This window comes from Myripristis murdjan, chromosome 20 (genome assembly GCF_902150065.1).
Source record: "Myripristis murdjan chromosome 20, fMyrMur1.1, whole genome shotgun sequence".
In the NCBI taxonomy this organism is placed as follows: domain Eukaryota; kingdom Metazoa; phylum Chordata; class Actinopteri; order Holocentriformes; family Holocentridae; genus Myripristis; species Myripristis murdjan.
In genome coordinates this window covers 6,044,187-6,060,953 of record NC_043999.1, presented here as the reverse complement: position 1 = coordinate 6,060,953, position 16,767 = coordinate 6,044,187, and the positions used below count along the sequence as shown (strand labels likewise).

Here is a 16,767-nt window from a genome sequence, read left to right as displayed (position 1 = left end):
AGACTGCGCTGCATGCTTCATTTATTTACTTATTTATTTATCTCTTTCCCCCCCCTGATCCAATGCTGCTTAATTTCCAACAAAATCCTGCAGTCATTGCCTCCTTTGAATCACATGAGGTCACACTCGTGCCTTGATATTTGACAGAAAATGTGGACAGAGTCAACTGCAAAATGGATTGAGATTTAAAGGGTGTTTTCCCCGCTTATGAGGCACAACTGGCTTACAAGAGTGTTATACAAACCTGTGATAAATCCTCATTAAGGTAGGTGTCATTCAGAATGAACTCGGGGTAGCCCACTTTAGCCAGGACAACGTGAGCCTGGAGAGAGAGAGAGAGAGAGAGAGAGAGAGCGAAGGATGAGGGGGATCAAAGACAGACATTTACATCACATAATAGGCATTTAATGGACGCTGTCATCCAGAGCAGTTCAACAGAGAACGCAATAGCAGAATAGGATTAAATTCTATTACAAGGAGCCAAACGTGAAAAAGTTTTAGAGTTAAAGGCCCCATGTACTCACAACAGCTAACCCTGTGCCTGTATAATCATGGGATATATCACGATGAGGATAAAGACATGAGGAGAAACAAGTGGGACGGGCGGGTGGAAGATGATAAGACACATTTTATTGCGTCAGAAAGTGGGACACAACGTGCTGCTGTTCACAAACAGACAGGCACATTGACCATATCTATAACATACAGTGCAAAATGACTTATCATATTACATTAGCACTGGGAAATGGGAAAAATGTAATCTGTCAGCAGTATTTGTGTATGAGTTACCACGGCAACCAGAAGCAGAGGGTAGTCAGATAGCCTGATGGTAACCTTTGTCTCTTGAGTGAACCTGAACTGTTCACTGTTGCAGTTTTTTGTGGACACTGGAATGTGAACACGTCCCTCTGAAATAAAACAAACTCCGGCTTCTGCATGCTTTTATTGTTTTAACCCCCTGCACCCCAAACCCACCAGCGGGATAGAAAGACATGTATTTTTTAAAAAATCGCCAAAATTCAATCGTTTATCATAGCTGGAAGCTTTAAAAACCTATTTTTTTGTCGGAATTTGAATATTCCGACGGTCCCTGAATGCAACATGTCCGACTTCCGTTTAGTGGTAGAAAAAAGGACGAAGCTAAGCCTAAAAAAGTGATTTTTTTATTCGAATCATTTTATTATACATGCTTCATTCAACAATTCTCCAAAAAATAGTCGTTTACTCAATCCAGATCATTCAAAAAACAGAAAATTCTCTGGTCTTCAGCGAGTCTGAGACATCTTGATTGATTCAGGTGAGCCCAACAGTCACGTGACAAAAATTCACTGAATTTCAGTGTGTAGGCAGCAGTAGTAACATGGAAGGGCGCAAGGCAGTAAAAACGCCTAAGTTTATACAGGTTGGAAAAATGTTAATATTTCAGGAAATAAATCATGTGAAGCCCTACTTTTTTTTTCCTGGATCAGTGACACTTGTGGGCACCTGAAAAAATGTTCTGTACATTTATTCCAATGTTTCTCGATTTTTGTAAAATAAATTATCAAAAAAAAAACAAAAAGAAACAACAGTTTGCCTTTAAATTTTTTATTACTTTTGGCACTATAAGTCTTTCATACTGTGTGAAAGACATTTTTGAATGGCTTCAGGTGATAGCCACAGCTGTGCTGTTTCCATAGAGGTGCAGCACTTGTAATTGCAGTGAAAAACAAGCCCACAGTGAGCCAAAATGTGAGGGGAGCAGAAAACACCCAAAAACTGCTTGGGGTTCAGAGGGTTAAATTGTGTCTTGTTGCTTTTAATGTCTCTGTAAAGCACTTTGAATTACCTTGTGTTGAATTGTGCTATACAAATAAACTTGCCTTGCCTTGCTTTATGATTCACACTTTGCTTAAAAGTCCTTTATGAACACAAAGGAGACCTGAGTCCCTTTGCGTTTTTTTTGTTTTTTTTTTTTTTCCTCGGTCCCTGTGTTGGTCATCGCTGCTTGTCACACACAGATCATGTGATATCACTAAACCGGAGAGCAGGGGACACAAACCACAGCTGGCAGCGAGGCTAATGGACGGGGAGAGACACGTTTCTTGATGAAAGGAAAGTGGAAAATTTCACTCATCAAATGTCTCCCGCAGACAAAAATAGGTCTCTATCTCCAGTTTTCTGTCAACATGAAGGAAAGTTTAAATGAAAAAAAAAAAACAATACTTCATCAAAAAGTGACAGACATCACAGACAAGGTGGCCAAGAGTCGGCTTGTGACAATCCTAAAGGTGTCAGTGAAAGAACTGCCGTGTGAACGAAGAAGGAATTGACATTCCCCTCGCAGCTGAAGTGAACTAGAAAGGGGACCAAATCCTCTTTCAAGTGACGTTAGAGTGTGAATGCAAAAAGCATCGAGTCCCTCTTCAGCTGGCCCACTTTTCTGGTCCAGTTTAAGAGGACCGAGTTTGGATTCTTTAAAAAGGACCACATGTAAAAATACCCTTACTCGCTGCTCCTACTGCGGCGACTTTTCAGAGCATTTGCTGTGGAAGATTACTTTTTTTTTTTTTTCTTCTTCTCATTTCACATCTCTCTACAGTTCATATTGCTTCTGGAAGAGTTTTGTCTCGCATGTAGAAGCCTCACTGTGGTGAGTCATGTCATTTTATAACACTTGATGGTTTAGGCTTTGTATACTGTTTGGTGGACTTATTTGTGAATGGGGTACATCTTGTTGTTGAGGTTTTGGTTTCATTACATTTGCCAGATGCTCACAGCTGGCGAGCCGGTCTCTTGTTTTTTACCCATAATGATGACGGAAGTATTTACAGTGCAAGTTGTAGACAAAGATATGAGAGCAGGGAGTGTAATTTAGTGGAGAGAGGACGGCAGGGGGGAGGAGGCGCTGTTTTCCTGAAGAAATGAGTTTTCAGATTATGACAGCAGCGAGGGAGTGACTCCGCCGTCCTCACCGGGGCGGGGAGAAAGGAAGTATGGGTACTTTTAATGGGAAAAGGTGACAGATGCATGACTGATAATGAGGAAGATGGATTTTCTTACCTTCTCTGTGGCTCTCCTCTTAGTTGGTTCATCCATCCAGTCGTTCTCTTTCTCCAGCATGTCGATAAATGCCCAGCGAACTCCCTCTATCAGCTCCTCCATCTGAAAAACACACACACACACACATTCCCACATGCGTACATAATTTGGTGCATGATACAAAAGCGAATGAATCATTAAACAGTGTCATTATCGGCAGTCACATAAACATAAACACATCCCTATGCATATGCAAACGCGCATGCATTAAGCAGGGAGACAGTCAGCAGAGCTTCAAGTGGGTGACGTCGCACCGAACACACACGATACACACACACACTTTACCCGGACTTAGCCCAGACAAAACAATTGCGCATGATGCAATTAAACACTTGACCGAAGTTGAAGTATGTGATGTCATTTCCACACACACACACACACCATATTTTTCTTGTCCTCCTGGAAGTGTGTGTTGACAAAGAGGCGCCCGGTGGCGTAAACGAGCGTGTTCTCGACGTAGTTAACACACTTATCCCAGCGCGGGGTCAGAGAGGTCATCCCTGTGGTCACCTGGTGGGGGCAAGAGAGAGAGAGAGAGAGAGAGAGAGAGAGAGAGAGAGAGAGTGTCTTAGCTGTCTCCTGCAGTATCTGAGTGTTAAAGGTAAATTCCACTATTTTTCAACCTGGGCCATATTTTTTTCCATTTTTTGAAACTGGTCCAGTATGAAGTGAGTGTTAAAGGTAAATTCCACTATTTTTCAACCTGTTCCATATTTTTTTTCCATTTTTTGAAACTGGTCCGGTACGAAGTGAGAACGCCTCTGCCGGCAGCTGCAACCCAGGCTGCAGTGTAATCACACGCACGTCAAATAACGTCCACTCAAAGTGCTCGTTTTTGCCACTGACAAGCTCGGAGTGTTATTGTCTTCTAATTTTGTTTGACTGATGACACAGCGAGTCGTCCGTCACGCCCAGAGAATCATCAGAGCCCCGCTGCCCGCTCTGGTCAACATCCACAGCACCTGTCACTTCCAGAGGGCGTCTTTCCCGCCCCCCAAAGCCATCATCCTCCTACATGATGAACTAACAAAATGTCCCAGGACGTACAGTCACACTCACACTTCCACTGACACTCCACTGCTGACACTGCTGATGCTCGATTTGCACATCCCTGCATTTTGCACGTCATGTGGTATAATCTGTCTCTGCTGCTATTTTACTAATTCCTGTATTCCATCTTTTTTATGGTATGTACATTCACAAAGAGACTCGTGCATTAAATTAATTTTTCAATTAATATGTTCATGCAATTGTGGGTCACACTTGATTTGGTCTGTCCAGTGTAACATGTAATTTAGTATCAACTTTGTATCCGCTGAGTTTCACGAATGACGCGACATAAATGCTTAACTTTAGATAGATAGATAGATAGATAGATAGATTTACTTTATTGATCCCAAACTGGGAAATTCCCATGTTACAGCAGCATCAATAAAAAAACATAAAATAAAATAAAGAAGTATCTACAATAGAGACTAATATCAACCTGTCCAATGAACTTTGCCTAACTTAGGGTTGGGTTGAGATTAATACAAAGTTGAATATTAACATCGGACAGTCCAAAATAAAGTGTGAACCAATTGACTAGTGTTCATTAAAAATAAATAAATAAGTGAAAATTTTAGTATTATTTGTGTATGAAGAGCCCATGAAATGGTCATCTTAATTTCTTGTTTTTATGTGCATCTTGTTAAAAAGAAGATGCTGAGGTGTACACCAATAGGATATCAATTAAGGAGAGAAGGACGATTGGTGGGATGTGTGTAGCGGTGGGGTCCATCCAACATTTGTGAACATTTTATCCATTAAAATGTTTAATTAAGCTTAGTTGAGCTTACTTGTGCAGCATGAGGTGATTGTTTTTCCAAGAAATACATACAATGGGGGTTCATGAGGAATTTAAGTTTAGGATTGGATTAATATATTAAAGATATACATGGTTTAGGGTTCGATTTAGGGTTTGTTTAAACAGAGTCGAGTTTAGCATGATTTTTAGGGTTAAGTTAAAGTCAGTCATGCACTTGTGAGGGTTAAGACTAGAAGACCAGAACTTAGTTGCTGTGGTCTCCAGTGCACAAATATGAATACAGCGTTAACCTCTTTAAAAGTCCTCATTCATATTTTTCCCTGCAACTGCATTACTACAAAGATTCATTGGTCGCTGAATGGTATACGGTCTAACTATGTCAGCATTTCTTTTTTCTTTTTTCTTTTCTTTTTTTTTTTTTTACCAAGGAGTTTAGCAAGCAAGCAATAAAAAAGTGGGACTTCTGCAGTGTCTACATTTGTATTTGCTGCGAGTGTCTGTGCTGACCCGTGCAAAGTCAAGGTATCTGTAGAGGAAACGACGACTGAGGGTGGTGATCCTGGAGAAAACTGTCCTCCACTGTACGTAATTAGCTACCGTCCTGCAAAGACAGAGAGAAAGAGAGAGAGAGAGAGAGATAGAAAGAGAGAGAGGGACATTAATTAAATGCCAGCATGTAATCTCATTATACACTATAATATACTTATAATGAGAGACAGCAGCCCTCAAGCTCCAGTGTGTGCTCATGTGTCTGTGTGTGCTCTCTGTCTAGTCATGTGTGTGTCTGTGTGTGTGGTGTGTGTGTGTGTGTGTGTACCTGGGGTCTGTGGAGTTAATGAGTTTGAACAGTTCCTTGAAGTACTGCGGCGCTCGGACGATGACGGGCTCGGAGGAGGAGATGGACAGAGCTGGGTCGCCTTTGGACTCCACCACCGTTCTCACAAAGCCCAGCCAGTCGAACTGCACACACACGGAGGGACGGACACGATCAAGTTAACCGTTTCTTCCTTACATAACATAAGACATGAAGATGTGAAAGTGCTACGTTGTCAACCAAAGGCAACCCTTTACATATATCAACTACATAAATACATATCATATTATGCATGCATTTTTTGGGACTTAAAATAATACATTGTGCTGGCATTCATTATAAGTGTGTCCATTTTGTTGCACTGGAACAGCAACGTATTCAGGGTAAGGGCTTCTCACAGACCAGCAGCAGAGTATTGATCTGTTAGACAACAAATATGTGATCAAGCAAACATCATATCCATCATATCGGAGGCGGATGACACTGATATCCTATTTTTAATGAAAGCGCAGTATAGGTTTGATATACTGGCAGGCTGATATATTGGTCTAATCGTACTAAATATTACCTCAAAAATGAATTTAGATTCAGATTTATTCGGAGGCGCTACACAAAAGAACAAAAACAGGCAAAAAATAAGAGTAATTTGTGCTGTCAGGCAGTTTGTGCCACTCAAATTTCATTCTGGAGCATATCCCTCCATTTGATTGGGATTTTTTCTGACATTTAAGTTGCAAGGCTACAGTGCTGCAACCACTGATGTGCATCTATCATGATAGTGATATAATATTGATTTTTGTGGGTGCATGCATGTGTGTGTGTGTGTGTGTCCACGTTTGCGTGGATGTTGAGTACCTGTGGTATGAAGCGCTGCAGGCGAGACAGGGTGTATTTGTTGTACATGTTCTCACTCGTGCGGTTTTCGTAGGGGATCACAATCTACAGGAAGAGCAACACGGGAGGAGTAATCAAGCAGATGCTCGGCAATCAAAATAGCAACATCACACTGAGGCGATCTTCAGTGAACTGATCTGAAATGTTTACAGATGAAACGGTTTTCCTTCAGAGTTGATGGATTGATTACTCTTTCACATATGATGGCCGCAAATGTCTTGTTCTTTTTTTTTTTTTTAGATGCCTATCAAGCTGTTTCCGCACATTAAGAGGTATTGTATCTGACGTGAAATCTTTACATGTGCCAGTTTGATCTCAAAGGCCAGAGCCTCTTCCATCTGGGTCAGCGCTGCCTTCTCTGGAGCTCCCAGCATGACGGCCACATCCACCATCAAACTCAGCAAGGCAGCGCGGTACTACACAGAGAGAGGGGGGGGTGGGGGGGTGGGGGGAGGAGAACCGGAGAGAGATAAGGAGATGGAGCAAACCGCAAAGAGACAATGAAATGTCACTTCTTTCTTTTGTTACTTTGAGCCATTGTCAACCTTAAAAAAAATCCTCAGAAACCATCAAAAATCATCTAAGACTTGAAAAAAAAAAAAAAAAAAAAAAAAAATCCACTCTCAGATACCCTCACGCAGCCTCCTGTGATGTTTAATGCATTTCATCAGTGACTTTGTGAGGAGGTGTTACGATTTACTTTTTGGCGTAACCTCTTTCCCTCAACCTTTCCCTCATCTATTTCTACTCCAGTGAGTAATTCTCTCACATTTCCCAGAATGCCCAAAAATCATATTTGAACGTGTTAAATTAAGCTACGGGGTATAAGTATAGATGTAAAGAGTAATTGCAAAAAAAAAAAAAAAAATGTTACCGTGTAGTACGAGCATGAGAGAAAACAGGTAGTCACTAGATAATTATTGAATTAAAAAATAGGGGAAAAAAAGCTATCACTGCCTCTTCTCCAGTGGATTTCACCCAGTTTGATTGCTGAATGTAAGTGTGGAAAGGTCAGTGTTGGTGCAACATTTACCCGAGATGGCTAAAAAAATGTTCTATTATCAAACTCCATTGTAGGAGCACTTAAAAAAATTCAACATTTGGTCAGTTTTTGGCAAACGAAATGACCAAACAGGCTCAGAAATGCGATTATACATATCCAATAGCAGCTCTTTCTACAGTGCTGAAGTGTTTTAGGGTGGATTTTTTTTTTTTTTTTTTTTTTGAAGGAGACATGCTTTTACCAATTAATCAAAGTAAAAATGGCACCAAGAGTGCGAGGAAGGATCAGAGATGGAAGAGGGGGAGAGGAAAGGCAAATTTGTCACTCGAGCGGGACGGAGATTGCTTCGCGGCGACGCTGCAGGAGACAAGTCAGAGGGGTGAAAGACGAAGGAGAGACTCACGGCCTGGGCGGCGGAAGTGTTGGTGATGTAGTCTTCCCTGGAGGAGAGAGACAGCGAGGCCTGGTCCAGCTGCACAGCGGAGAGGGAGAGTGCAGGTTAGCATCTGCCGCCTCCATTATTCACTATAGGAAACAAGATCCTCTAATTTCATCTGACACTGAAGGAATTAGGGAGTTCAGAAAATGTAAAGCGCCTGACAGAATTTTCTACTTAATTATCAAAATCGACCCATGGATTTATTTTTGAAAATATTAACATTAAGGGGATTTCTCCATGGATTAAGGAAATTTGAGTTGCATTATTTTCTACTCAACTTTAAGTCAAAATTAACACGGACACGGCCCTAAAGGACATATTAAGGGTTTTGTGCTTCACAGTTCATAATGATATTCCTGTATTATTATTGATATTATTAGAATATTATGTGTTTATTTATTGTCCATTATTTTATTTTAATCCATACTTAAGTAGGAAATCAAGAGTGTAAGTGTTATCTAAGGAAGGGGAACTTAATTTCTAAGTAAATAAAGCTGTGTGTATGGCACAACCCACAGTCTTTCCTACAGTTTCCATCCATCCATGCTGAAATTGTTAGCTGCATATATTGATGTTTTTGTTGTTGTGTTTTTCATTGTTGCGGTAGCTGCTTTTGTGGTAACAACTCATTTTGTTTGTTTTTGTGTTTATATCCTGTTGTTATATATATATATTTTTTTTATTTTATATATGCATATATATATATACACTCAGTGGCCTCTTTATTAGGACCACCTGTACAATCTAATACAATCCAGTCCAACTGTTGTGCCATAAAGTTTCCTTTTCTGCTGCCTATAATGCTCAGGTTTTCTTTGTGTCACAGTAACAGAGGTGTTCATTCACTTTTATGTTTGGCATTGAGCTCATAGTTAGTGCTGCTGCTGGACTGGACTGCATTTTATTGACAGCTGTTTCCACTATTCTGTCCCCCTCATTATATATAAATGCGGAGGACAAAAAATTAGAAACACCTCTCAATACAATGTAGTCCAGTACAAGACCTCTGCAAACTGCAACCTCAATAATAAACACAGAATTAAACTGACGCATTCTCCGCAATGTGAACATAAACTGAGCATTATAAACTGTTAAAAGGTAGAATTTATGTTGCATTGAGCTGCATTAAATTGTACAGATGGGCCTAATAAAGTGGACACTAAGTGTATATCAAATCCCCACTCTGAATCCCTATAGAGAAATGTCTAAAATGTAAAATTTAAATTTGAAAAACTCAAACACATGCATACACACACACACCAAATTGGTGTATTACTGTACTGATGTTTTGCTGTAGGCTATTTCCTGTTGCTCTGTAATGGCTGATGTTCTGTCTGGAGGATTCTCGTTTGTTGCTGATGCTGTCTTTATGGCGTCTTGTTGTCTTCGTCATGCATGTTCTATCACTTTCTAGGTTTCAAAACCCGAGTGAGGTGAGGAGCTCTGACCTTGATGATGTAGTGGGAGGAGTTTTTGTCGTCGGGGGAGACGTACAGGCGGATCAGGACGCTCTTGCTGTGCTGGTTCCTCATCTCGGCCAGCGTCTTCAGCAGGTTCCACTGCGCCGGCGACCACTGCCACGCCCCGCCAAGCCCCTCCCCCAGGACGGGCCACCGAAACTCCAGCTGCTTGAGCGTTCTCAGCATAGGTTTGACGTCCACCTGCTCCAGCAAAGCTACACACACACACACACAGACACACACACACCAATAAAGGTCAAGGTCACCACATACATGACCTTGACGTGTCCATTTCAATTGATACATGACTTCAATCAAGGTTCGTTTCACACTGCCAATAGCTGCAAGCGAACTTTAACATAATTACACTCTGAACAGCATGTGGCAGCAGTTTGTTCATGCAGCATCTGAACTGCCAAAAATAGCCAAGAGGTCAAAAAATAAATGTATCTTTTCCATTGGAAGCATGTTTTATGTTACTCTGATGATATTTTGTTATGTCAAAATGGAAAACCTGGCTGTGTGCTCTTTTTGCATATTTGGCAAATAATCTGTAAACACCACTGCAGACATACTGCTAAATACAAAGTAAAAAAAAAAAAAATTTGTAAAGAGTAATACACTACCAGCTAGGGCTGCATGATATGGGCAAAATCAAATATCACATTTATTATTTTTTCTGAATACCTCGTATCGATATTGTGATGATACTGTTGGGATGGCCATTGGTGCTTCTTTCACAAAATATTTTTGTGCAATGAGATTTTTCATAAACAGCCCTTAGTGACGTGGATATGACCAAGCAGACAGAAGCAAATAATAGAACAGCCACAAAGGTCTAATGTGTCTCATTTTACTGTAACGCAGCCTTTAAAACCAGGAAAAGACACTCACACTGTATATTACGATATCAAAAATCCCACATGATATCCAGTCTTATATCAGAAAACTGATATAATATTGATATACTGCCCAGCCCTTCTACCAGCAACTGTCTTGCTTAAAACTAAACATCCTGCTTTAGACCTCAAAATGCACTGCATCAGCGTGATGTGTGCTGCCAAATGTCTCAGTAATCATAGCAAAGTAGGCTATTACAATTAATTTGACAATGACATCTTTATGTTTGCAAATGCTCCACAAAGAACCTTTACGTTTATGTCGATACTGTGTGGAACATGTATTGACGTCATTTAGAAGTTTATGTGAAGTCTGTAGTGTTGATACATAACTTACATTTATTATAAATAAATACTTTATTATGCATCACATGTTTCATGCTCCTAGATGGAGTACAGGCCAAAAAATTAATTTCGAAAGCCAGAAATCTAGCAGCTGGAATCATAAAGCCACTGATATTGCTCAACAATAACATCAGCCTCCTGCAGATGTTCTGGTACTGTAAGTTTTAGCACATTTAATATGTGCTTAAATTGAACACCGCAAATACGCATCACCGTTTTGTATATCTTATCTTATTGTTCTTTTTGTAAGATTTTATTTCTTAGTTTTGTAAAAAAAAAAAAAAAAAACACACACACACAGCTGTATCTTTTCACTTTTGCTGCTGCAATGACCTAAATTCCATACAAGAATCAGTAAAGGCTCATCTTATCTCAAACTGTGTCTTATCTGTATTTGTGTGTGTGTGTGTGTGTGTGTGTGTGTGTGTGTGTGTGTGTGTTTGCCTGACTCACTCTCGTTCATGCAGGAGCGGTACAGGATCTTAGCCTTGGTCACTGCCTCCAGCTCGTCGGGATCTGAAGGGGCTTCCAGTAACTCTGAGAGAAAAAAAAAAAAAAAAAAAACAGAATCTGTGCGGTAACCAGTTCTGCCAATGTCCTTGAATCACAATGCACCCATGTTTCTTCACATTTTAGCTCATTTTCTAACATGCTTTACATTACTATAGACCTTTTCTCAACGCACAACCATAGTTTTTGATATCTTTGATATCTTTCAATAGGTTTTCCAAACTTCCAGGAAGCCTTTCCTTTTCATTCAAAAATTAAACTTGCAAAGACTTCAAATTCAAATTCCACTTGCTTGAGAAAAATTATCCATCACAGTGATCATCCAGCTGGAGTTTATTTATTTATTTATTTATTTTTACCAAAAATTGCTTTATCATTGTGTGGTAGTTTTGTTCCATGCCTACACTGATTTGAAAAACTCTGCATTTCTTCTGATGTGTTCAAATGCTAATGGAAAATTCTGACCGAACTTCAAAGTCAGCCAAACGGCATTGTATTCCCATGCAATTCTGGTCAGAAAATCAAACCCAGAGGACTTTGAAAGGCTTTGAAAAATGGTAGGCAGTAACTTAAGGTATGCATGCAATGTAGTAAATGAAAGTAAATGGGCCGCTGAAGGCACACTATGCCATCTATTTGTTTATTATGATGGCTTTGTTGGGACAGTGCTGTTACCATTCGGCTTTGTGGATCAGTGAAAACAAATGGACATGACTTCAGCCATCACTTCAAGTTATCATTATATTATGACACTATTTTTTATAATGATTATTACTATAATAATTTTAGTCCCACTGCAATTCTGCAAACATTTCACTGCCTAACAAAGTTGTGCAAATAAAACAGAATCCAGTTGTTAAATAACATGTCATAACAATACAACAGTGATGTCAGATCAGTAAAGGCATAATAATTTAAACCTCCTCTGCACAACAGAGACATCCAGTAGCTTTGTTGTTTCATTTGATGTGTGCTTCCTCCTGTCTTGTGGAAGCCTGTTGAAGGCGCCCCTTTTGTGGATGCACACAAACACACTCACACACCTTTGAGTCGGATGTCGACATGTTGCCGTAGCCAGGGGTAGATGCCGTATGAGGACGAATCCTCAGGGATGGGGTTCTCCTTGAGCCAACCTCCACAGGAGAAGCCATAGAAATCCTCACAGGGGTGGATGGACTGATCAATTTTACTCAGAATGGACCCCGCTGTGGAGGAGGGGCCACACATAGACACAGAGCAAAAAACACACAAGCCAGTGAGTCCAAATAACCACTGGTGAGCACCAGGTATTTATAGTCACAAAAGAAATACCTCACGCTCGGCAGTTCCCATACAAGGAATAGTGGACCCTTACATATGAGGCTGAATGGAAAAGCTGTGCCCTTACCTGCCTCAATGCATTCTGGGGTCAAGCAGAACTCCTCCTGATTGCTTCTTTGAGAGACTGAGGATGAGGGACAGAGATGATGATGAAGCTTGGCAATTTAAATCAGAGGTAGAAAGTGCATTTATTTAAGCACAGTACAATTTTGTGGCATGCTGTACCTAACTTGTACATTTCAATTTGGTGAGACTTTACTGCACTATATTTCTGAGGGAAACATGGTTCTCTTTACTGCACTACATTCATAGGATGGCCATAGTCACTAGTTACTTTGTGGAATTTTTCATGTAAAACATCAAATGTGATGCATTGTGTGAGTGTAAACAAGCCAAGAGGATATGGAGCAGTGTGAACTACAGCATTAAAATACTTATTACAAGTTAATGCATCAATAATTCAACCACTCTTCACAAGGGCTACTTTGACTTTTTATACTTAGCTATGTATTACTGCTGATGCTTCTATACGTTTACTTAAGTAACATTTTGAATGCAGGGCATTTAATTTTAATGAAGTGGTTTTCCATTATGGTATTGCTACCTCCACTTAGGTGAGGGATTTGAGTGCTTTCTCCACCACTGATTAAAATGCAACATCACAGTTTGGCTGCAAAGTCACTTTGGTGGTCACACACATAAAACCATGCAGTCCTCTGCTGAGCATGGAGCAGAAACAAGGGATGGAGGGTTGACAGCTTTGGTCAATGGCAGCTCGAGAGATGTCGATGAGCAAGGGGAGTGACACTGTGACATTCACAATGTGAGCAACACAGTCAAAAAGTTTGCTGGACGTTGATTCATTTCCTACAGAGTTGTGCGACCGGGGAAACTCAGCTGGTGAGCGGACAATCAGCAAGCTTGTCATGAGAGAAAAGCCGGCCGCAGCAATCAGCGGCCAAAAGCCAACAAAATTTCTGCACCTCTTTGTTTCCTCACTCGCATGATTTTGTTGCAGTCATTCAAAACTTCCCAGTTTTCTAAAGCTTTCAACTGAAAGGCTGCAGGAATCAACGTCTCCGAAACGACGGTTGGAGAACGGCTGCAGCCAAAGTCGGGGTCAACACTAACCTCTCTTTGTTTCTGTTTAATTACGACAGCCTCATTAATGCCCGTTAATCAAAACCCTGTTATGAAAGGCAACGCCAAAACAATGGAAGCACATAATTTGCCTGTTTGAAACTCTGTAGCTACACAAGACCTCTGCATAGATGCCAGTCAACCTTGCTCAACTGTAAGTCACCAGTCACGGCTCCAGTCACATTTAATTTCTCAGCTATGAACACTTAAAGAGTGAGCGGTCTATTGCTGAATAATGTGCTGATTTAAAACAGAATACACTATCTTCATCATAACAGGGCCACGGCTAATCTAATCCACCCATCTGGCCCGCTGCCGACATCAGCAGTGACGTGAGCGAGGGAGCAAATGAAACAGGACAGACGGCTCTCAGTATTCAACAATGCAAAGATTTGCTCACACATACTGAAATAAAACACTGCAAATCGTAAGTCGTGAAAGCGTCTCGACTGATTTCATTACTCATAAGCCCTGATGTTTTATTTTATTTTATTTTATTTTATTTTTTTTTAAGTTAAACTCAAGTTCAAGTCAAGTCATTGCAATGCATCTATTTCAACTCAGATCTATGAATTTCCAACGATTTTTTTTTTTTTTTCCGACAAATGGACGGCAACATTTATCTCCAGGTGCAAAAAGTGCAAGGTTGGGTATAACTCATTACATTTACTCACATTATTGTAATCATAATTCATCATTTTGGGTACTTGTACACTTTAGTACTTAAGCACATTTTTACTTCGGTATGGTACATCCTTTAAGAACTTTTCTTTTTTTTTTTTCATTTATTTATTTATTTATTTATTTATTTTTTACACTGTGTATCTGTCAACATTATGTCATGTATGTCTAGTTATGTCAATGTCAGCTATGTTAACTGTCAAAATAAAAAAATAAAAAAAAAGAACTGCAGGGGGAAAAAATCACACGTATCAGCGTTCACTTTTGTAAATAGTCACCTTCACTCAGAGTTCATTTTAAATAAGCTACTTTACACTTCAACTGAATTCGATTTTCATGTCGGGGCTTTTACTTGTACTTAAGTAAAATATGAGTAATACCGGGTGACCCAAAAAAAAACGGGAATCTTTGAAGTGCGTATTGGCAGACATGAGCAACTGGCAGCACAATTTTTAAAAAATGAAAATTCCATCATTGTTTCTTAAAATGGCATGTTTTCAGGTTTCAATTACTATGAATAAAATATTTTTCTTCCATCACTCTTGGTTTTATTGGATTGTTAAAAAGTTCCTGTTTTTTTGGGGGTCACCCTGTATGAGTTACACTTCAGCAGGATGTCCTAATGCTCTGCACCACAGTGAAAATGTATTTTTTCACAGGTTAGAGTTTATTTTTTGTAACATTTTTGAGGTGAAATGGATGAATGAATGCAGCGTAAGCCGTGATGACCCGATGAACCTCCGAGCGCTGCAATCGGAGCCTCTCACGTTCACCCGGTCTGAACAAAGCGCGTCGTGAGCCAGCTTTGCTCGCGGTGTGTAAACGGTTACCGGCTCACTTTCCCGACCGAGAGGAGTAGGGAAAGTCCAGTTACGAGCTTCCCTTCCCTTCCCGAACGTCGGCCAGCTGCCGGCGGCTGTCAGAGCAAACAGAGGTTTCACAGGCAGAGATGCTGCGGCCTGCGAAGAGCCGACACATTTAGAAACCAAATCCCCATCGTGAACGGATGAGTGGAGCGTCACGGAGCTGCGCCATGCTGTCTGACTTCTGAGGCTGACCGGCCTTGTTGTCTAGTCAGGGAAGCTTGGGAGAGTCGTTAATGTTTCGTCCCCTTTTGGTAGGAACACACACATAAACACACACACACACATATAAACACACACACACACACTGCTCACTTGGCCTAAAGCAACCCCAACAACCCCCTGACCCAGACTATTGCGTTTCTCTCACACACGGACACTTACACACTCGGGTAAACATGGACTCTCTCTCACACACACACACACACACATACACATATACACACACACACAGATGTCTGAGGCTCCAGTGTCACTGCTAATGCTGACTACGTGTTTGTTACTGAGATACCAAGCAGGCCACAAACACAAACATGCACATACACACACACACACACACACAAACTGGACAGTGCACACACACACGCACACACATGCAAAATAAGCACACCCAAAACCAGTAACTAACTAAAATCAAAAAAACCACTTGACATTCCAGTGTGTGGTCATCTGCATGGCTGGGGACCAGGGTTGATGAAAGATTTACATTAGTGTGTGTGTGTATGTGTGTGTGTGTGTGTGTGCATATGGGCATATATGGAGCAGCTACATAATTACACTACAAAGCCGCCACAAAAATGTTGGTTTCCCTCAATAACAGAAAAACAATACTTACCCCACCACACACACATACACACACACACACACACACACACACACACACACACACACACCCAGCCCACCCCTCCCAGCCACTCATTGCTCCTCAAGGAATCGCTGAACGGGCACGTCCTCCCAGCTGCAGGACGTAAAACACTGTCACACAACTGAACGCTAATTAATTAAGAATTAACTGCTCCTCCCAAAACTGGCAACCCAAAAATTCCTTTCCTGGCTTTCCCAACGTGCCACTGAGGTTCAGAGTTCATCACGAGACACACACACACAGAGAGAGAGAGAGAGGGGAAGATTTTGATGCATGTGTGTATGAAACCCTATACGGGCCAAAAATAGTGTGACACACAGGTTGCAGACGTGCTTCTATTTGCTTCTATTTGCAGCACACACACGGACTATAATCTGCCTACTGTGCCACACACGGCCACCGAACCTCCTCGAAAATTATACTGCAGGATGACCGGGAAGATTTGGAAATCTCTGTGTGGGTGAGAGAGAGAAGGAGAGAATGTGTGTGTGTATGTGTGTGAGTGTGTGTGTGCGTACTTACCCAGTATGAGTGCGAGCAGCAGGGCAGCGCAGAGACACACACACATGGCTAGGGCTATCCTGTAGAGACGAGTGCTGCCCCGCTCCGATTTAACCCCGCCGCCGCCTAAACGCTCTAACTCCAT

At 41.0% G+C, this 16,767-nt stretch overlaps 1 protein-coding gene across 1 annotated transcript in view; it reads right to left on the bottom strand.

Moving 5' to 3' along the window:
* The window catches only part of phex (phosphate regulating endopeptidase homolog, X-linked), a 28,816-nt gene extending 12,049 nt beyond the window's left edge, over positions 1-16,767 (bottom strand). Inside the window, exons 1-13 of the mRNA XM_030079364.1 lie at positions 16,644-16,767; positions 12,640-12,696; positions 12,296-12,457; positions 11,196-11,279; positions 9,487-9,713; positions 8,003-8,071; positions 6,896-7,012; positions 6,558-6,641; positions 5,706-5,848; positions 5,396-5,489; positions 3,463-3,591; positions 3,043-3,144; positions 245-322 (exon numbers count right to left, since the gene is read on the bottom strand). Of these exons, the coding sequence (XP_029935224.1) occupies positions 245-322; positions 3,043-3,144; positions 3,463-3,591; positions 5,396-5,489; positions 5,706-5,848; positions 6,558-6,641; positions 6,896-7,012; positions 8,003-8,071; positions 9,487-9,713; positions 11,196-11,279; positions 12,296-12,457; positions 12,640-12,696; positions 16,644-16,767 (1,470 nt within the window). The remainder of the gene's footprint in view (positions 1-244; positions 323-3,042; positions 3,145-3,462; positions 3,592-5,395; positions 5,490-5,705; positions 5,849-6,557; positions 6,642-6,895; positions 7,013-8,002; positions 8,072-9,486; positions 9,714-11,195; positions 11,280-12,295; positions 12,458-12,639; positions 12,697-16,643) is intronic.